Source organism: Chelmon rostratus, chromosome 12 (assembly GCF_017976325.1).
Source record: "Chelmon rostratus isolate fCheRos1 chromosome 12, fCheRos1.pri, whole genome shotgun sequence".
Taxonomy (NCBI): Eukaryota; Metazoa; Chordata; class Actinopteri; order Chaetodontiformes; family Chaetodontidae; genus Chelmon; species Chelmon rostratus.
The window spans coordinates 9,729,561-9,751,483 of record NC_055669.1 but is presented as its reverse complement, the minus strand read 5'-3'; the positions used below and the strand labels follow the sequence as shown (position 1 = coordinate 9,751,483).

Here is a 21,923-nt window from a genome sequence, read left to right as displayed (position 1 = left end):
CAAAACTGCTTATTGAAGTTTCTTTAGTCCAATAATAGACTTGAATTTTGTGTAAGGTCCGCCCCCTCAATTGGCCAATGCATGCGGAACTCTTGATTTGGCTGTTGGAGCGAAGACGGACTTACAAAAGTGTTGCACGGCAAGATGGCACTGCTCTTGGATACCAGACTTCTACTAAGAAAAGTGAAAGATTTAAGGTGTTTAACGCCAAGACGAAACCGAGTGAAAGAAAAATGGGTAAGTTGTCAGTGCAGTAATAGAAAAAGCAGTTTTGACGGTTATCCGTCCAAAGTCAGACAAACTCAGAGATGTAAAAGATCTGTCAAGACTGGAGCTGTCAAGAATAACGTGCACATAGCAACATAGACCAAATATTCAAAAAGAGAATATTAAATGTGGACAGTAATTGTGATAATTATAGGGAATTAAATTAATGAGAGCTGGTCCTAAAGTGTTAGCCCTTGACATGAACGTAAAGAGCTGTGGTAAAAATGCAGTAATTATTGTGCAAAAAACTAAATGTAATCAGTGACTCAATACACTCATGAAAGTGTCAAGTTAACTGTATGATGACTCTGTTGTTCTCTAGTACAGTGTAATAAAATGTATTGTATAGGGATGCACGATAACTGTTTTTTAAAACCGATACCGATAACCGATAACTTTCAGCTCCTAAAGGTCGATACCGATAACTGATAACACACACATATACCTAACATCATGACATCAATACCATGAACAAAACCCAAATCAGTTTTGACTCTTTAAATGAAGAGATATTTATTTTTCCAATGAAAAACTATTGGTAAGCCTCTCAAACATGTTCTTAAAGCTATCAAACAAACCTATTTGATATCTCACCTCAATTTAAATAAGGTGCATTACTTACTGATATAAAAAATAAAGGCCCCTTGAAATGATGCAAATACATGCATCAGGATTACAAACTGAAAAAGTGCATTCCAGAAGTTTGCAAAAAAATAAATATACCTAGAAAATTAATGCACTGGCACAAGTTAGATTCAAACATTTCTATTTAAACAAACTGAAATAGTGCATTCCTCAATGACAACAAAAATAATGCACAGTGCATATCGTACTGACAGAAGTTAGAAGACAGCGCTCTTAAATACTCAATTCTGATTGGTCAATCGCGAAAATTCAGCGGTGTTCCTAACAGTCAGACTAAAGGGGCAATCCCCTAATGTACCAAGCTCAATAACACATCGCCAACTGATTTGAGAGGCATAATATGGAGTATTTTCCGTACATTATTTTTAATTTGTTTGGAGAGGACCAAACACTTGGCTGGAGAATGATGTCCCCAGCAAAAAAGACGAACAACGCTGGACCGACAGCAGGAGCGATATTAAGACACAAAAGACTTGAGGACGCAGAGATTGACCAGATTGAAGCCGACAGACACGAAAAAAACACCAAGAGAAACACAGCATGGACGATCGGTCTGCTAAAAGACTGCTGAGTGGAGACAAAACTGGAGACAGATTTTTTAATGTCTGACGCTGAAAGCAGAAATCAGCTGATGCAGGACTTTTATCCATCAGTCCGAAAAAATAGCGGTAAACCAAACTCTGTCTCCAGCTACGTCTTTCTCGGGTCTGGGATATTTGACATGATTTCGCTGAATAGCTGTAAAGAAATAAGTTTTCCTGCCGGCCTGCGCACAGTGAGAGGCGGTTGCTAGGCAACGTACCTGTTTACTTTCAGAGCCGCTTCACAGTGAGAGCGTTGACAGGCGAGAGTAGGCTCATTTAAATCACTTTAAATCAATAAAATATGTTTTAATCAGTATTTTGTGTCACACTATTGAATGCTTTAGTAGTAAGCCGTATCCTAAGCGGGATAACGTATAGTGCTACGGAGAAGCGTCGTGTCGGGCTTCTATGTCATCCTGAAGGAAGATACATGATCCCTTACTTAGACTTATCTATGTAAACAAACTGAAGAAGGGCAGTCCATAGTAAGTCAAGCACCATCACGTCCATGATTAAATCTTCAATAACCTTAGCCCGTGGGTCATCTTTGGCAAATTTCTTGGACTTTTCGAAAGCCTCTCCGTCGCGTAAGTCCCGGTGGCTTCTTTGCGGCTGCCTTGCTAACGTTAGCGTCTTTAGCAGGCCGGCCGTCCTCATACGCTTTCCAAACTCCGTCTAGCGGTGGTTATGTTTCAGGTGACTGATCAGGTCTGATCACACACTGACATGACACACTGACATCACACTGTGACATCACATCACACTGTGACATCACATCACACGGTGACATCACACACTGACATCACACGCTGACATCACATGCTGACATCACACTGTGACATCACATCACACATCACACGGTGACATCACACTGACATCACACGCTGACATCACACTGTGACATCACATCACACATCACACGGTGACATCACACGGTGACATCACACTGACATCACATGGTGACATCACACAGTGACATCACACTGACATCACACACTGACATCACACCGTGACATCACACGCTGACATCACACTGTGACATCACACGGTGACATCACACGGTGACATCACACGGTGACATCACACGGTGACATCACATTGACATCACACACTGACATCACACTGTGACGTCACACGGTGACATCACACGGTGACATCACACGGTGACATCACACACTGACATCACACACTGACATCACACGCTGACAGCACACTGTGACATCACATCACACATCACACGGTGACATCACACGGTGACATCACACGGTGACATCACACGGTGACATCACACACTGACATCACACTGTGACATCACACTGTGACATCACACACTGTGACATCACACACTGTGACATCACACACTGTGACATCACACTGTGACATCATACACTGACATCACACACTGACATCACACTGTGAAATCACAGTGACATCACACTGTGACATCACACACTGACATCACAGACAACACTGTGACATCACAGATCACACTGAGTAACCACGGTAACAGGGTTTAACATGAAATATTTCCAGTTTATCAGATGTGAAAACTGACAGGAAGTGGTTGTAACTTCTTTACATTTGATCTAACAGCTCAGTTTCTGTTTCTGTAACTCTGCCTCCAAGTAATCAAAGTAACAAATGAAGTGTTTCTTTTCCAACATGTTATGGCACATGTTGGAACATGTTACATGTTCCAACATGTGCCATTTCTCGCTCCTAGTGGAACTCGCTTGGAACATTTGTTACGAATAACCAGCGAACTGTCTCCTTCGGAAACTTTGAAGAAGTCTGAACTCTGTTTTCATAAGCACGCTGTACCGCATGCTGCATTCAAGGTGTAACGTACATTCCCCCGTTCCTTCGTTTGCCAGTCGTTCTTTCGGCCTATTTAAGTTCATGTTTCTATTTTTTGTGTGTAACATGTGAAGAAATACTGCGAATGTTAATTCAAGTCAGCAACTAGCAAAATTATGACTGAGTTAACGAGTTGTTTTCTGGCATGAGGGGGTATTCTTGATTTTTCCCAGAAGAGAAAGAGTTTTTCTGATTATGCTAACGTCACTTGAACGCAGCATTCACTGCAGGCCATTCGGGTCTCATAGTGGGAGCGAGGCACTGCCGTGCTGACAAAAACACATATGTTATCGGGGCTATTCGTCATGATATCGAACTTATCAGAATGACGTCATAATTTCCTGTTATCGGCCCGATAATTATCGTGCATCTCTAGTATTGTAGATTAGATTTTCATTGAAGAATGTGGAATTGTACATGAACGTGTCCTTTCAAATCCCTCCCAAAACTGTAGGTGTTTAACTTGACTAGTTGAAGAGATCATCAAAGCAGGTAGACATTTAAAACCTGTGTTCTGACCTCCCTTCTTTCGGACAGGCTGCCACACGTATCAAGCACCCTCCCACCGGTCTAGCCCTGCAGCACTTTGATGCCACCTACAGCATCCAGCTGGGGCAGCTGTGGCCATCGGTTCGAGCCGCCTTGCTGTCAGAGAAGAAATACGGAGCCCTGTTCAATAATTTCTCCCATGATGCTGTTTTGGCAGACTTCGAAGCTCAGGGGTGCAGAGACTTCATCAGTGACACAGATGCAGAGGGTGAGAGGAATCTCTTAGTTTTGTTGTGGAGTGCGATTAAAGTGTCAACTCATATCAAGGAACCCTAAGGTTCACTTAACTTGCTAATGCTATACCAAACATGGCACCCAGAACTTAAAAAAAACCTTTCAGGTGTCATGGTGTTTGTGTAGTTTTCCAGACATAATAGATAACATAACAGTTCTACGTTCTTCATTCTGTCTGCAGCTCAACCATCTGAGGTTGCAGCCGAGAAGGAATCCAGCTGTGTGTCTATGAAGACATCTGACACTGATGGTCAGCAGCTCTCTCGTCTGCAGCTTAGTCCTCACATCAAGTGCTTGGTGTTTCCGAGAGGTGACGTTACAAGATTCAAGCCTGCTAGGTGAGCCTCTTTGTTAGTCATTGGACAATAAAATATGTTTTGATATATGAACCATCTGCCTTTGTGGAGGAAAAATGTTCCCTCAGCTGTTTTTCAGAAATCATTGTTGGCATTAACCCTGTTGTTTAAAGTCTGTACAAGTCTGATAGTTTGTAACTTGATAAAATTACATTTCAAAGCTTAGGTGGATGAACATTTTACAGGACAGTGTCATCTTCAAAATGAGCGTTTTACTCACAGTGCAGTCTGATTTACTCTGACTTGGTGTTTTGTCCTCTAAAGACCAGACGCGAGCGGCTTGTTGGGTTACTACCTGATGGATGCAGCGTCTGTACTGCCTTGTCTCGCTCTGGGTGTTCAAGGAGGTCATACTGTGCTCGACTTATGTGCCGCTCCAGGAGGCAAAACCCTGGCTTTACTTCAGACGCAGTCTACAGGTGAGAAGACTGCTCTCGTCTGTCTGTTTTCCTCAGCCTACGCTGAAACCTTTTCTTCCCTGTGAAAATTACTGTTGTTGTTCTGTCTGTCAGTAGTCGTTAACCTTCCACCGTCTACGTTTTTGCCAAAGATTTTCTGTGTGTGAATGACGCCTCGGTGTCTCGGACATTGCGACTGAGAAAGGTCCTAAGCAGCTACGTCCCTAAGCAGTTTTTAACAGACCAGAAACTACGCATCACCTCCTTCGATGGCACCAAGTGGGGAGAAATCGAGAAGAACACTTTTGACAGAGTAAGCCAGAGTCACATCATGAATGTGCAGGTTGCCAGTGCCTGAAATAATGACCTGTTTGAATATCACCACTTTTTCTTCAATCTCAAATTTGTCCACGTCCTCCTTTCTTTTGTGTGTTCAGGTCCTTGTTGACGTCCCCTGCACCACAGACAGACATTCACTCATGGAGGATGACAACAATATATTCAGTAAGAGCAGGACCAGTGAGAGACGAAGGCTGCCGCAGCTTCAGCTGGACCTGCTGCTGTAAGTTTAATGAAACTGGAACGATACAGTTAGTGTGATTACATTTTGTCACGTCAGGAAAAACAATGACACAGTCCACTTTGAGGCTAAAAGTGAAGTGAAACTGTGAACTGAAGATCCTCTGTCTGTCCTGCAGGGCGGGAATCGAAGCAGCTTGTCCAGGTGGAGAGATCGTTTACTCCACCTGCACACTTTCTCATATCCAGAACCTGAGTGTGGTGGAACAGGCCATCAACTCGGCTCGAGAGAACCACGGCATCCACCTTCAGGTCAGTCATTCGTGCACTGTAAGCTGTACAGACGCTGTTAGAGATTCAGTGATACACTCAAGAATAGTGGAAGATAACGTTTATTAGGGTTCTCACCTCTGGGTACCAAATGACAACACTTCGCAACACAATTTGACCCTTTTCTTCTCCTTTTTCCTCCCTTGTCCTGATCTTATCTACGTTCAGGTTGTTGACCTGCGACCTCTCACACACATGTTTAGGAAAACCTTTCACTTCGCTCCAGACCTCCACTTGGGTGAAATGGTCATCCCGCACTTAGCCGCTAACTTTGGTCCCATCTACATGTGCAAGCTAAGGAGGCTAACATAGACTGTGGACTGGTGGATGACTTTGCCTGAAAGCTTGTGGACATTTGAACACACTCTGGACTGGACATGCTTGACGGACTCATGAGGCGATCCTCTGGACCTTCAGCTTCAGACTGATCTGCATGGATAAAATGTTTTTATCCTGGTGGTGTCACAGATGGTTAAAAGTGACTGATTTCAATGTCAGAAAACTTAAGGAATGCAGTTGGACCTGGAACATGACAATATAACTGTGGACAACAATGAACTAGAGTTTTCTTTTTTATGGAAACGTTGGATGAAGCAAATTTCCTGGTTTCCAATCAGAGCAAACTCCAAAACTCTGATTCGACAACATTTTTTGCACACAGTAGAGTGTGCATACAACTGAACCAGCTTTGCAATGTGCCATTATGTTCATCGTAGTTTTAGTTTTGCCCTGTAGGTGGCAACAGTAGCTAAAGATTAGAAATATCCTTTATACTTGGTCGCCACTAGAGGACTCCAAGGATATGTCAGTAAGTAGCTGCAGTTGGTGTGTCCTCAGATGCATAGAGATGAATATTTCAGGTTGGGGAATCATATTAATGAAACACAAATTTCCATCAGAATGACCTCTCTCTTTAACATCCCAGTGAAAATGGGTTTGGCTTGTTCTATAGTTATTCATCAGGTTTGATAGCTTTGCCTAATAACGCGGTATGTGGGTATGTGGAAGGAACATAATGAACAGGCAGGTAATGACTTATTTGACCATTTGGCTTCTCACATCTGAATCTGTGCAACTTTCATTATTATAGCTGGGATTGACTCCGTTTTGCATTGACATCACTCAGAGGTGAGATGTTTCCTCTTATCACAGGCTAATGTGAGCGGAGAGGTGCCTCTTTCTCCATCACACCGCAGATGACCCTTTATGTTGTCCTGGCCAGGCAATGTAGCGTGAAAAAGGTGTGTGCGCTTGTGTGCACTTGTGTGTGTGTTTGCGCGCGCGTGTGTGTGTGTGTGTCTAACGAGTCCACCATCCACATCCCCCTGTCATTAAGCTGCTCCAAGTGCAGGAGCTGACTCCCATCCCTGTGCAGGGATGGACGGCAGCCATGCGGCTCCCAGATGAACATTAAAGAGGCAGCAGAGAGCTAAAATGGGACGTCTCGCCCTGTTTTGCCCCTCCGCTTTTTTATTCCACAGATGAGTGCAGATAATTTTCTGTGCGATTGTGAGTGATTACTGTATTACTGCGGTAAAAGGGGGATGTATCTGGGAATGCAGAGGGAATTAATGACACATAAAAACTATTTTTGTATTGACTGCTTTCGTCTCCAGGGCCTTGAATGCCTCTTCGCACATCTTGTGATTACCTAAACGTATTGTAAATATGTGTTTCCTATGGGCTCTTACATAAATTTACATGTTTTAACACTCAGGAGACGGCAGACTGTTAGAGATGAGTTACTCTCTACTCTGCCTGTCTATAGACTCCGCTGGCTGTCTGCTATATTATTGAATTAGCCAATGAACCGCTGTGTATTTGTGTCCCTGTGTGTAAGCCTGTGTTAGGAAGACGAATGCTGTGTATTAGAAAGATGAATCTTATGGATTTATCTACACAACCGTACGTCTGTTGTGTTTTCACATGCAATTTAAATGTTGCCTTTTTTGCTAATAAACATGCAAAACACACTAATAGTGTTATGCTTTCACATTACTCCACTCAAGCTCCTCAATGAACTCCTTATATTCAAACTGAGCAACTACAGTGGGCTATTACATGACAGCAGAGGGGGAAAGAAGCATGTCTGGCAGGTGTTACAGCTCTTTATTTTGTCTAAATGTGTTGATCAGCTGCTAAAATTAAGGACTCAGTTTTGAGTCTGACAGTCCGGAGGTGGACTATAAGGCGTCTTTGTTTAGTAAAGACACACATTGTGACTTAGCTGTAGTGTGTGTACTTGGTGCAGGTGCTTCTGTGGTGTTTTCAAGCCCAGAGGTAAAGATCAGACGTGTGACCCAGTCGGCGGTGGGAGAGAGAGGATTTCACCGGTGGGGGTCTTTGTCGCAGATGCACTGTGTAGACCGAGCCCAGCAGGATGCGCTCTCCGCTGCTCTCTGCCACACGAAGCACAGAAAATACTATATAGTGGATTTTTTTTTCAGCTGTTCGTATCTTGGCCATTTATTCCTGAAGCTTGTTTCTGTTTGCCTCTTACAGGCATCCTGTTGTCTACCGACATTAGCCAAAGGATCATTTGTATCACGTCTCACTCAAACTCGTCTCACAGTGCAACAGCAGACTGAGGAGGTGGAGAGTGACGGAGAGCAGGTGACAAGCATAGGTTGACTTCTTCTTTCCTTTTTCTTTTATGCATAATTCATAATTCATGGACGATTATCCAGCAGACTGCACTACAACAATAGATCTGCTACAACAGTGCAGCTCACGAACAGATTTGCAGGCTCTCATACTGAACTCGAGAGGCCCATTTATATTCTGCCATGACCCTACCTTTACTATTCATAGATACTTTTCTGCATCATGTGGTTGGGTTGGGCTGTATGATAGTATAGGATCTGGCAACCATCAGAGATTTTGCTGTACCATTAATACCAAGGAAACAATCATTTTGTTTTAAGTGACAAAGTTGTAAATGAATCTTTTTGCACGTTTTTTTTTAATTATTAGATTTTTGCTGTTAACATAAAATGTTTCTTGATTCGTCAAGTATTTAATCTGCCAGATTCTCAATTGATTCTCCAGTGAATTTGTCATATCACAACAGATATTGGTATGGAGATATAGCTTAGTATAGATATAGAGGATTTTAGCCACATCACTCTTAATGTGTGTGTGTGTGTGTGTGTGTGTGTGTGTGTGTGTGTGTGTGTGTGTGTGTGTGTGTGGTGTGTGGTGTGTGGTGTGTGTGTGTGTGTTTTTATTTAATCCATTAGGACAGATGCAGCTGTCGTGTTGCAGCTAATTGCTAAAACTAAAGACTGTCCTTCAAGTTGCTTCAAACAAGCTTCATAAACCGGCCCACACAGTCGATGTGTGATCCAAGCATTCTGCGACAGACTCAACACTCCGCCGAGCGGCTGAGAGCAGTCCTGAGTCGCGCAGTGAGGCCCACATTGGAAATGCAACCGTAGGTTTAGGCCGCAGCCAGATTAAGAAGAGAGAGAATGGGGGTTTTCTTCTCTCTAAGAAGATTACCCGGGGAGGGGTGAGATGGCAGTCAGAGTGTTTAAGAAAAAAAGGACAAGAGGAAAATGGAAGATGAAGTGGAACTAAAGGAGGGTGGCCCAGGATACACAGTTTAGCCACCTGTTGTCTGCCTCTTGATATCACTCCTTTCTTTGTTTCTCTGTCTCTATAACATCTATCTTTGCTCTGCCTCTCGCCACATTGATGATAATTAAACATATTCAGATAAAAGTCAGAGTTTAAATACTCATGGATACTGAAGGGAGAGGATTTGTGCCATGTTGCATTTTTTTAGATAAGTTTGGATGTCAAGCAGCATGTATGAGTTGAATTTGTTTGAGCATTATGTGATTTCAGGCAAGTTTTTCTGGGGTTTTTTTGCATGTGTACGTGCAGCTGTGAGCCTGATTGTACTTGTGCTTCCCTCTCCCTTAAGTTCCTGCTGGTGGTTTCCAGGAGGGCTTTGATGTGTATCTGGGCAATGCACTATTAGAGGGATTTCCCTGGGCCTGACAGCTCAAAGCATATGCAGCGAAATGGCGATGCCAGTGGGCTAAAAGAATGCTGGAAACAGGATTAGGATCATATTCTGGCAGACCCTGTCACCTCCTCAATGGGCCGAGGTTTCTAACGCTGGCACTTTTCATTCTCGCCATGGTTAAAACCTTTAAGAGAACCATGGAGAGGAGGGAGAAAAAAGCACTGATTGAATGGTACACTGTGATTTTTGTGTGGGGGGCTTGATCCGTGTGTGTGTGTGTGTGTGTGTGTGTGTGTGTGTGTGTGTGTGTGTGAGAAAGAGAGTCAAAGCAAGAGATGCAGCTGACCAATGGGACTGTGTGTGTCAGACACAAACCTTTCTTGATTCAAAATATGTAAAGCTTTCCTCTCTATACAGTCTTGATTCTATAGTACAAAGAAAAAGTCAGTAAAGTATTTGATTGAGAAGTTCAAACAACTAAAATCTTAAAACTTCTGGTCTGAGTTTTTAAGTTTTCCTATCTTCATTTCACTGCCGCAATGTACTGGGTGATTTTCAGACCTGACACACAAACACACTCATGGCACCACTTGCTTAAAGGAAAGTGGATGGAGATTCATGTGTGCCCTTAAATATGTGGTTATAGTGGTGAATATACAGCCCTGAGTGTTAGAGATGGAAGCACCTGATCCAGCATCCAGGGCTCAACACACTTGACCCTGCAGCAGTACAATCTAGCAATCCCTGTTCAACCCCCAGGGTGTGTGTGTGTTTGGGGGATGGGTGTTAAGAAAAGAGAGAACATTTGGAACAAGAGTATTGTGTTATGTTCTCTGGTCTGGATGGCCCCATGGGAGGAAATCCTGCCGTGTGCCTGGACAGATTCATACCCCGGATAACAAGGACATTCACTTCTGCTGCATATCCACACCACAATCTTATCAGTCACACAATCAGGACGCCCTTGGCTGAGGACACACACACACACACGCGCGCACACACGTATGTGGTGTAATAAAACACAACAAGGTTAGGGTGAGGTGTTACACCCACATTAACGCTGCTAATCTGGTGAGATCATTATCCTCCTCGAGCCGATGCTTGGATGGCGGTCATTCATAACGGTTGGAGAGAGACCGCTCTGTGCAGCAGCCAGGGTGCATTTGTTATTTACACAGGCCGAGAGAGGGGGAAGGATATGTTAAGGGCCGATTCAGTGAACAGTAGAGCAATGTCACGCAGCCGGGGCGATGCACTCACAGTGCGTGTGAAGTTTACAGTGGGAAGAGCAAGGGCACATTTTGGAGGAAGTGGCAGAGATGCCCAATAGCCCTGTGTGTGTGTGTGTGTGTGTGTGTTTAGGGGCAGGGTTGGGTGGGGGTCTGTGCGTTTTGACAAACCATGCTGTTAAAGATATAATAGCAGCATAATCACCGCCCCGGGCCGTCATTCTTCAGGATAATGGCCTGCTTATTCATTGGGGATGGCTTATGTCTCCATGTGGCTTTTTTATTTTTCAGATTACGTTGTTCTTTTTCTGTCTCTTTGGCTCCTGTACTCTGTCTCCCTGCAAATTCTCATAGCCTACATTTTACTTGTATTTTTTTATTGTTCTCTTAATTTGACCTTCTTCTCTTCCCTTCATAGTTTTGATGCTTTTCTTCACCTTGCAGTTCCTTTTTCTTCACACAATCACCTCAAGAAAAGCTGAACTGATATCACCTTCAATGTATTATTTGCATTATTCTTTACTTGCTTTTACTCCTATTTCACATTTGACACAATAGGAATTTAACCCTGTTCCTTGTTCTAGTACTAAATGTCAGTAGGTTTTATAGTTTGCTTACTCACCGAAATTCTGATTACCATTAAAACATAAGATCCTTAAGCTTATATCTACCTGTTGTATTTCTACATTTGTGCTGTTAAATGACATTTGAAGTGCAGCACACCACCCTTGACCAGGTTTGGCCATCACTACCCGCCACACTGTGGAAATATTCAGCACAGATAGATAATTTTCATTATAAAGATCTCCAAGCAATGTTTTTATTTGCAATTATTTTACAACAACACTAGTTCAAGTCTACATTGTTAGGGAGGAGTAAAGGAAACAACACTGCTGATGGTCCGCTCACTCTCTCCTCCACCATTATAAATCTATCTACCACTGGACCAAGTAGTTTGACAGAGAAAGTGGGGAAACAGCATTAGAATAATAGCAACAACAGAACTCAAACAGAGTCAAGACAGTATTACACAGAGGACTCGGGTAGATTATTCACTGAAATCTTTTCACTTTCTACGACTTCAGGCTTTTCAGTCTGGATTGCAAAATACAGAAGGTGGCAGTTTTCCAGCAGCTTCGTTCAATCGCTTCTTTCTAGCCAGTTGCAGAGAAGAAAGTGAACACATTTAAAATATTAATCCAACCCAGGATCGTTACACAGACAACCAAGAGAGGAGGGGTAGACGGGACTGCCGGTGAGCTCAGCAAATACAATCTTACAATCTGACAGCTAAAGGAATTTTATCTGAGTCCATTATCAATTATACAACATAATAGGAACTTTACAATTACCTTACCAGTAAACATTAATAGATAGACTTTCTTGTATTTTACATACTAAAATAATGTGCTTTTTTTTTCATATGAAGACATTGGCTTCCAGAACACATTAACAGAAAACATCAGAGACATGTGTGATTCTCCTCATCAAGTGCTAACAGTCAGTGTGACCTTCAATGAAAAGCTGCATGTTTCCTCAAGAGAATATTAAGGCGAGAATAGCATATGGGTCCAGACATTTATCCAAAAGTCCAAATTTGTTTACCATCTCATTTTGTATTCAAAGTAAATTGATCAACTCATGTTAAAGTGATGTCAATCATGTTGCAACCTTAATTGACCGCTTTAGTGCACAGACCTTTTGAATTTATAAAGGCGGTCTTAAATGGTATGCATGTTCATAATTGCATTTGCCCCAGTTCCCTCAGCCCAAGGCAAAATGTAATTAAAAGCTTTGAGAATTTAGTCACTGAAATCATTTTCTCATTATCAAGCCAGCCTCTGTACAAAGTGGCATATTACTGGCCATTAAACGGGTAAATTAGTCACTTTTAATTATGCTGTTGAGGACAACATGGCTTGAAGTTTATTTTTATTTATGTGCTGTTATGTAGTACATGCTATGTACATAACCGCACTGCGTAATTGAAATGTCAATGGTCCTGTGACACAAATGGTCTATTTGCTGCACGAGCGATGCCTTTTTCCTCCTGACCAACACACCTAATGCCTTCAAAAGTGCCTCATTTATTCACATTATCCTTGTAAACATTATTTGCATTGTCTTATGAACTGAGTGCATTCATCATCAGTTGTGTACATCATTTTCAGTGATTCTTTTTTTTCTGGTCCAGCAATACATGTCTGTTGGAAACATCATCGTACTGTGTAGGAACATGTTCGCTGTCCTCTGAGTCGGGACATTCACTTGATCTGTCACAATGTTCGAGCAATGTTCAACATCTTGTTTGTTTTCTTCCCAGCATTATACTTTTGGACCTTGAGCTGCAACGGAAGCATAGAGGAGTCAAACAAGCTGTGGAAGTGTGGTCTGTCTTAAAAAGCTGTTAAATGGAGTTCTTTAGGTCCAGTGCATGTTGGCATGTTTTATTTTTGGACATCTCTGCATGTCCTATGCCCATCTGCTCGAGAAGGGGTCGGTGTACGGTTCCTAAAGAACTACCACAGTCACACAGTAGGATGGGGTGATGTGTAGGCTGAGGCTCTGGCCTAGTTTACATTGTCCTCCATACAATCTGATTCTCAGTTAGACATTGTGTCCAGTCCCAGCGAGGCAGCGTGCTGTTTGGCCCTCAGACGCAGGTTCTCGATGCTGGTGGTCTTGTTGTTGTGGCTGGTGAGGCCGCCTGCAGCCGACGCCTGCAGCAGCGGGCTGTTCCACACCTGCTGGGCGTGATGGGACAGGGACTGGTAGTAAGACTGGCAGGGCAGAGAGCCCAGCGGTGCAGGGGGCATGTTAACATTCATCCCCAGGTAGGGGAGTGAAGATGGGGCAGCGAGGTCAAAAGCAGGGTAATGCACCAGGTTGTTGGTGGCAGCCATGTGCTGGCGAAACTGCTCCTGCAGACGAAACAGGCTGAGAGGGGAGGAAGAGTAAGAGTGGCTCTGAGAGAGAGGACCACTGCTGGCCAGGCCACTGCTGGAGGAGGAGGGAGTCACAGATGGAGAGACCAGGGGAGAGTCTGGACAGAGAGAGGAGGAGATACATTTAATTATTTTACTCAACAGATGAGGGATACCATGAACCAAGTTTGTGAAGGACAAAGAAAGGAATTCAGCTCAGAGGTGAAAATCTGAGTAAAAATCAAGTATCCCATGTTCTTACCTGGTTTAGGGCTGAGTCTTTTACAAGCAGGAGAGACGTCCCCTGGAGTCACTGCTCTCTCACACTTCATTTCGTCTCTCTGACATTTACTCTCGTCCTCCTTATCGGTGGCATTATCCTCCGTCGCTGACTCGCTGCCAGAGTGTTCTGCTGACGTGACGTTCAGCTCCATGTCCAGAGGTACAGGACGGACTACAGGCCCCTCCGTCTCCAGAGAAGAGGAGGAGGAGGAGGAGGATGAAGGAGGGAGCTGGGTGTCAGGAAGGACAGTTGTGGAGGGAGGTGCGTCCTCCTTTTCGCTTCCTCCTTCCCCTGACGCTTCCTTCTGCTTCTGAAGCTGCTCCTTCTGGAGGCTGCGCTGCTTCTTACGGAACTTGGCTCTGCGGTTTTTGAACCAAACCTAAAGGCACAGCAAAGAGGACGAGTTAGAGGGCAAACAATAGAAAAGGTGTACAACAGTGATGAAAACTAGCAGGCACTTGAGCACACTCTAAACAACTGATATCAGTGAGCATCAGATGATCAAGTGGCATGTGAAAAGCCAAAGAAAATCAATATGTGCCAGCTATAACAAGTCTGTCCACAAGGCTATAACAGAATTAACTTACACTTTAAAACCAACCAATTATCACAGTCCAACTTACATCACTTTTAATGATGTTAATAGTATTTTAATTGACACTATATTTTAGCATTTGTTGTATTCAGATGGATAACTTACATTTTCTTTTGTGCAGGAATAAGAGTAAAAGTTCACGGAGTGTAAGCAAGGCGTAATAAGTCTCTAAAAATGCATTTCAATTTTTTTTTTCTGTATTGATAATAATGCACAGATACCATCATACTGTGTACAGTTGTGGGTTTTTATCAATGCAGCAGACATCCTACCATCTTTTGTTTTTCTATTATTTTGATTAATTTCATTGCTTCTTTACACCCCAAAGATGGCTAGTCCACCCCCACAAATTTAGGTTGATAAATACCACATAACACTTAAGAAGTCAGAAGATGAAAAAAAAACTGCATTAAAATTACAGAAAAAATACAAGTGATCCCCATAACAAAACACTCTGCAAACATTAAAAGCCCCTTTAAACTGCTACAAACACACACACATGCATATCAGTGATCAGTGTATTTTTTGCCTATATTGTACAGTAAATTTTCTTTTAATTTAGCTAAGTTAGCTGTAGGCGTACCTGCACACGGGCCTCGGGCAGGTTGGTGCACATGGCCAGCCGCTCCCTCATCACCACATCCGGGTAGTGGGTCTTCTGGAAAGTCTTCTCCAGCGCTTCCAGCTGCTGTGCGGTGAAGGCCGTGCGGCTCCGGCGCTGTTTGCGGTGCTGAGAGCCGTAGCGAGCCTCCAGGATGATGTCTTGAAATGCGCAGCCGTTGGAAAGGAAAAACACACGGCATGTTTATTTTACTCGGCATGATGGGATTATGACACCTTGATTTATTTGCATGGATGTCAGCTACATCGTGCTTCCAAATAGTCTACTAAATTGGCGCCTGAGTAAGTAAAACAACAACAAACAAACAACAAAAAAAACTATAAATTCCATAAATAAAATGACTTTTTGGCCGCAAATCAGTTGCCTGTTTTGTAACAACTTTGTCTCATGTCTGCTCAGGTTCGTGCAGCTTAATGTTATTCATCCAGTGACTGTTTTCAAAGATGCCAAAATAGCTGTGTGAGCGTGCACTCAATTACCAGCGAGTCTCTCTGCCAGTGTGAGCGCGTGCACGGAGGGCCGGTAGTCGGGCGCGTGCTGCGCCTGTTGCGCGGCTTGCTGGTGCAGGTTGTACATGGCGCTGAGGGAGTTCATGGCGTGCAGAGAGTAGCCGTTCACTCCGTAGTGCTGCATGGCGAGAGGTGGGTATACCTGCGGAGCGGAAGAGAGGACGGTTGTGATCGTCAGAGAGAGGAAGGAAGGGGGTTCATTTAAGGACATTTTGACATTAAGGGCGCGTGGCTGCTGATTGACAAGCTGTGACTATTGAACATGTGATCTCAAACCAAACCTCAGTTTTTATAAGAGCAACAAAATCATCTATTTCTGGAAGCCTAGATCCGCTGAGGCTATGACACACACGAGCTTTATATTAGTAAATGTCAGCAGGTCCTCGCGCTCAAGGGCCAATAGATTTTAATGTGCGCACTCGGACAAAAGTGTTATCCATTAACATCCAATTATCGCTCTGTTCAATCCATTAATTATACAAAAGGCTTTTAATTGGTGTAATTATCACTCGTTCCCATAATGAACCGTGACGGATGCCTTATTCATGAATTTATTCACGTCGTTTCTATGATCCCGCAGAAGCCAAATCCCCATTGAAAACGTTGCTTTGACAGATCAAGGCGTTGATGAAATGTGTTGGAAAATGAAATGAGATTTGTTCCGGGTCTCGGTGGCAAAACCTGCAACCGCATAGCAGGATTATATTTTAATAGGCTATGATTACGGAAATGCTGCTCGGTAAGTGCTGTTCAATTTTAGTGACAGACTTTTTTTTTTACTTCTGAAAATGTATTTTCTTTCAACACACACAACAAATCTGACCATTTAATTTGGGTTATTTTATATCATTTATAATTAGGCCTGCATACTTTTAATGCTACGAACAGATTCATTTTTTGAGAGAAAACCATCATGTTATAGTCTTTGACATGGCAGCAATTTCCTAAACTCTACTGTGTAGTTCTCCTTCATGACCGAGATTTTCATAGATGAAACGCTTGAGGACACGATTAGATATGTATTAGTACGGAGGAGGCTGACAGGAGGGAATATCTCGAAGGCCCAAACAGTTATTATAACTATTACAGAGAGACCACAGGGAAGAGATATAAATCTTTCTGCTGCATGACAGGTATAGTATCCAGGGAACTGGCTGAGTTCTTGGATTTATCTACAAATTCTGACAAAACTTTCAGGTTATCATTTTACTAATTTCGTTATTGTTTTATTTAATTGGACTAATTTACAGCCATTTTTTGTGTACTGCAAATTACCACTGATTAATAACAACAAATCAGAATTTGTTGTTCCAAGTATTTGGTAATTTCATCATATTATTAAACCGTTTAAATTGCTCCATGCTGTGACAATATGCAGGATATTTGGTGTCAATTTAACAAGGTCACAGTCTTTTACGTAACCTTATTACTGCTTCATAAGGTATTTTGATTATGACTCGATAATTCTTTATTTAAAGCATTGTCAGTATCTATTAATAACTGAAATCATTGCTATTATTAATAATAATTATAATACGAGTGCCACTGTAAATCTAGGTGTCTTATAGAACAGAAAAGACTGGGTGGTCGTTCTTGTAGAACGCATTTTTTGTATGTATGTATGTATGTATGTGTGTGTGCGCGCGCGCGTGCGCGTGATGCCCGCAGTGCCCATTCCCAGCCTATTAAGTGGCTGCGGCGGCTGATGAATGTGATCAGAGGGCAGTGGGGAATAGTTTAATTCGCCGGGACAGAAGGTGCTTCGCTAAACATTTACTTTACTCCCCCAAGTATTTGAGTTGAATGCCCCCTCCCCTCCCCGCCTACCCCCCCTCCTCCCCTTTCCCTCTCTGGCGGCCTCTTATCCCATCGCCCCGGGGCAACGTTTTGGCTGAGATGTATGGCTTCTCCGCGGGTAAAAATATGCATGTTGATCCCCATTTGGCTCCCCGTCTAATGGAAGTGCAAATAGGTTTCGACTGCGAGGCCCTCCATTTATCATCAACGCTGACACGGACGGACGTACAGTGGGACTGGGTGGTTAGCTCTGGGTTGGAGTTCCCGCGTGTGCATGTGCGCGTGGGCAAGCGCGCGTGCGCGTGTGCTCCAATAATAGGCCAATGATTTTTCTTTCATTTTCCACACGTTTTAAGCCTCAAATCCCACAAAAGGTAGAACTATAAGGGAAAGAAATGCATCATGTAGGTTGTCTCTAAACTTTTGATGCAAATGTGCAGATTTTTATTTGTTTACACCTGTTTAACCGCAAGCACTGATGGTAGTGTGAGGGGCTCCAACGTCTTCCATTGATTATAGTCTCACTTTTAGCACCATGCAATGAAGCTGCACAGGAGAATATTTCAGCTGCATGTCTTTGAACTGTCCCACATCCTGTGCGCATGTAAACTTTTTAGCTATAAGCCTGCCTTCTCGTGATTAGCGGCTTTACCCACCTTTTTATATTTACCACTACATCTCTGGTTACAGCCTGTATTCCCTCTGCCCATATCAAATTCAGCACAATAGCTCATCGCCGTGAGCCTGTCAGTGCTGTTATTGTCATTCATAAGCCCCTCTCTGCTCCAGGCACTGGGCCCTCCTGGCAGCCCTGCTCAATGCTTCGATTATCAAACCGTCATTATGTAAATTGGCATGTACAGTGCAACTCTTTGATCCGGCTAAATTAGGAAAAATGTTATTTGCTAACAGCCCCCAGGGGCATGAGTCGACCTGCCGATCTGCACTTTGCTGTGTCACAGCGCAGACTGCCAGAGGTCGAGGGACATGTGTTTGATTTTCCTCTGAGCTGTTATTGTAAAGTTTAATTGTTATACAGAGGTCAGATTGGAATTTAAAGGTATTTCAATGTCTGATATTATATTGTCAGCATTTATCAACTCTAAACATTTTAAGATGCCAACATCACTGCGAGGATTGTTTTTTTTATGTTGTAACAGGAACAAACACAGGACGTAACTTTAAATTTTTGGGAAAAAAAGGATAAATATCTTACATTAGCTCACCTTGTAGCGCCTCTTCTCCGTACATTTCTAACACTTTGTAGTAATTCAAAATTTTTTTAACTCCAAACCCTTTCAGGAGAGACTAAGTTCATGTGTTCAGTCCCATTGACTGAAGAGCTGGTTTTCCTTTTATTTTGGGTCTGACAGTTTTGGACTCGTGCATAAAAAAGAGAAACTTGATAAAGGTTAGCTTTCAATAAGCATTTTATTGTTCTGTTCTGTTGGAATTAATTATAACGTGAGCGCTAATTTTAGTCCTCACGGCGCGTTACTTTTTGGGTTGGACACTGAAACTTAAAAAAAAAAAAAAAAAACGATTTATGATAACAATCCGAGGAACTGCGTCCATCTCCACTCCAGTGAAATAAAACAAATCTGCATTGCTACAGGCTACTAGCATAGCATTTATGATTTTGTCCACTTTACAATCACACTGAACTTCATTCTGATTTAGACGCACTGCCAGTTTTGCTTGAATTACTTTAAACGCTGGCTGATAAAAATGCGAACTATTTTTCATGGTCATTAAAGCACTTTTAATTTTTTTAATGGCGACTCAAGAGACACGTGTTTAACCGAGCAAAGATATTGTAAAAAGTGTTTACCTCTTGTAGAGATAGTTGTCTTTTCCGTCACTTTGTACACAGACACCTCGCGCTCCTCCACCTCTTCAGGTCTCTCTTCTGCTCTTCCAGATGCCGCGTGTGGTTTTCTTACGCCCACCTTTTCCGTCCTTTTGTCCGACAGTCTGATAACAAGTCGGGGGAAATGTAAAAGTCATCCAGTCTAACTTCAAGTCCGTTCGCTCGCGCTCCACCTGCTCCTCTCGTGCTGGATTCGACGCGACTCGCGCAGGAGTCTGAAGCCGCCATCTGCTGGTGCGCGAGATCCAGCGGAGGGATTTTAAGGAGAGCTTCGCGGCGGTCATGCTGGCTTTCTATTGGCTCACCATGCTGTCAGTCATGTAAATCAGCTCGCTGATCGTCCAGCGGCGGACTCCGGCGCTCTGACTTCTGGAGTTATTTTCAAATATGATCAATTTAAGCATATTATGTCCGCTCAATCCCTCCGTGTCTGTTGACGCGTTTTTTTTTTTTCATTTACTGAAAATGAGAAACATTTTTGAAATATGAAAATTTAAGCTTTTCAGTTACTCATTTTTGGCAAAATGTGTAGATATTTATTTGGTCCACATATAATGCATGATAGGCCAAATTTAATTTCTGTGCAAATCTGCTGTAATTTAGTGAACATTTCTTGTACGTTATATTTCTTGAGTTCGTGTGAGTAAAATGTTCCAGTCAAGGTATTTCACTGTAATATAAACTATACATTCAATCGAGAAAATAAATACATATAGAAGACACTTTATCAACATTTTAAACATTCAAACTATGTGTAACGATGTTTTTATTTGTCGTAAAGTTGTGAAACTCTACTACCCGCAAACTTCCTGTATGGACTTGGAGCATGAATCCAGTTGCATCTCTTTAGTTTCTGTGATGCAAAGCAGCCAACCTTTAGTTTGTTTGCTTTTCGGCTTTTTTCCATGCCACTGTAGGAGAGAGAGACTTTGGAGAGATGGCTAATAGATGCCAGGGCGCCGCCTTTAGACTCTCTCCCGGCCTGGAAGGATTTGGGATGGGATAGGGAAGACAAGACGCCATCTCAGCCTCCAAAAACCCCTGTCTTAAAATGACTGCGGGTAAGAGGATTAGGGCAATAATGCCCTTCTCTTCTTGAAGGGTTTTTAGAGAAGATTTCTTCTCCCGGAGCAAAACCGTTTAGGTAGGGAATTAAGGGCAGCGCAAAGTAGCCTTTTAATGTAAAGCTTGCATATTTTGTTGGGAGATTCTTTGGGAAAGTGTTTGGCCTAAAACGCAGTTTTATCTCTGACCATGTTTCTCACTCTGAACACATTTTGAACAGTAGACAAAAGATTTCATGGAATAGAGAATATTTATGTCTTTGTGCACATTAAAACACAGCTGCACCCAAATGCACTGTTTAGCCTATAGACAATCAATGATTTGTGGACATGAAGTTGGAAGTTATATGTGTGTGTGTGTGTGTGTGTGTGTGTGCGTGCGCGCGCGCGCGCGCGCGTGTGTGTGTGAGAGAGAGAGAAGGTGAGAGAGATCATTTTCTTTCAAGAAAAAACGTCAAGTCATATTTATGTCGAAAAGTCTTGTCTTTTAAGCACAAGTCCTATATTCTAGTTTTAAAAATTGAATTATTTTTAAATGTTGAAATACAAAATCTGTCAAATACATGATAATGTTTAATCTCTTGCGGTGTAAATCTTATAATGATACATCGTAACCTCCACATTCAATAACGTGAGTCCTTCACTGTGTCAGTGGAGCCGGATAAAACTATTGATATTTGCTTAGACACTGAATTAAGTTAAAAAATATGAATAAATCAGTGCACTTTTAACCGCAGTGGTTATTGGTTTAACTAGATGATGATATTTTGTATTTTATGTGGGCCTTTAAAAGTATTATTATTATTATTATTAGCCCATCATCATCATTATTATTATTATTATTATTATTATTATTATTATTATTATTATTATTATTATTATTATTATTATTATTATTATTATTATTATTAGCCAATTGAAGTCGTAATTTCACGTGCATAATGCGTCTTTCCTTCGAAATCTGCCTCTTTTCAACCACCTTAAACTTTTTGCATGTGCGCCTCAAAGTCTTTCCCCTCGCCTGGAAAAACTCGTGTGCCTCTCTGGTTCCGTCGCCTTGGTAGGCTCCTATCACTCGGTTTTTCTCCGAGGTCTGAGAAAGAAAGAGGATTAACTTGTGAACCAATGGAAATAAGAACTTAAACGGGAGGTAAATCTGGCCACTGTCTCTTTGTGAGGACCGTCTCTAAAGCAATTAAAGCGAGAAAGAGTTTCTTCTCAGCGCCTCTCCACCTAAAGCTCCTTAGAGCGACTCGAGCTGTCCAGCGCATCTGAAGGGCTTAAACGCCAAAAAACAGCTCCCCTTACCCCTGCAGCC

General features: G+C 42.5%; 2 protein-coding genes across 3 annotated transcripts; one reads left to right on the top strand and one right to left on the bottom strand.

Annotated features, from left to right (window-relative positions):
• The first annotated feature begins 129 nt into the window (after window positions 1–129).
• Window positions 130–7,677, top strand: nsun4 (NOP2/Sun RNA methyltransferase 4). Its single transcript, XM_041949437.1, has 8 exons — window positions 130–237; window positions 3,891–4,110; window positions 4,318–4,474; window positions 4,757–4,911; window positions 5,043–5,203; window positions 5,328–5,452; window positions 5,589–5,721; window positions 5,908–7,677. Exons 1-8 carry the CDS (start codon window positions 145–147, stop codon window positions 6,049–6,051), a joined length of 1,188 nt encoding a protein of 395 aa, XP_041805371.1. The 5' UTR covers window positions 130–144; the 3' UTR covers window positions 6,052–7,677.
• A 5,867-nt stretch (window positions 7,678–13,544) lies between these two features.
• On the bottom strand, window positions 13,545–15,998 carry LOC121615499 (diencephalon/mesencephalon homeobox protein 1-A-like). Of its 2 annotated transcripts, none has more exons than XM_041949870.1 (4): window positions 15,845–15,998; window positions 15,327–15,505; window positions 14,128–14,527; window positions 13,545–13,984 (listed from the first exon to the last, which is right to left on the bottom strand). In XM_041949870.1, exons 1-4 carry the CDS (start codon window positions 15,996–15,998, stop codon window positions 13,545–13,547), a joined length of 1,173 nt encoding a protein of 390 aa, XP_041805804.1. The 2 variants fall into 2 exon arrangements, with proteins under 2 accessions (XP_041805804.1, XP_041805803.1); XM_041949869.1 differs by having other exon boundaries at window positions 15,327–15,522; window positions 15,847–15,998.
• Between the last annotated feature and the right edge of the window lie 5,925 nt (window positions 15,999–21,923).

What these genes read in the sequence shown, in the direction of transcription:
- nsun4 (XM_041949437.1), top strand. Translation starts at nt 145, where the DNA reads ATGGCACTGCTCTTGGATACCAGACTTCTACTAAGAAAAGTGAAAGAT. An exon ending in CAGTGACACAGATGCAGAGG is followed by an intron (nt 4,111 to 4,317) that starts GTGAGAGGAATC and finishes TTCTGTCTGCAG; the next exon opens with CTCAACCATCTGAGGTTGCA. An exon ending in ACTTCAGACGCAGTCTACAG is followed by an intron (nt 4,912 to 5,042) that starts GTGAGAAGACTG and finishes TTTTTGCCAAAG; the next exon opens with ATTTTCTGTGTGTGAATGAC.
- LOC121615499 (XM_041949869.1), bottom strand. Translation starts at nt 15,998, where the DNA reads ATGCAGCACTACGGAGTGAACGGCTACTCTCTGCACGCCATGAACTCC. An exon ending in ACACTGGCAGAGAGACTCGC is followed by an intron (nt 15,523 to 15,846) that starts TGGTAATTGAGT and finishes TTTCCTTTCCAA; the next exon opens with CGGCTGCGCATTTCAAGACA. An exon ending in TGCCCGAGGCCCGTGTGCAG is followed by an intron (nt 14,528 to 15,326) that starts GTACGCCTACAG and finishes CTGTGCCTTTAG; the next exon opens with GTTTGGTTCAAAAACCGCAG.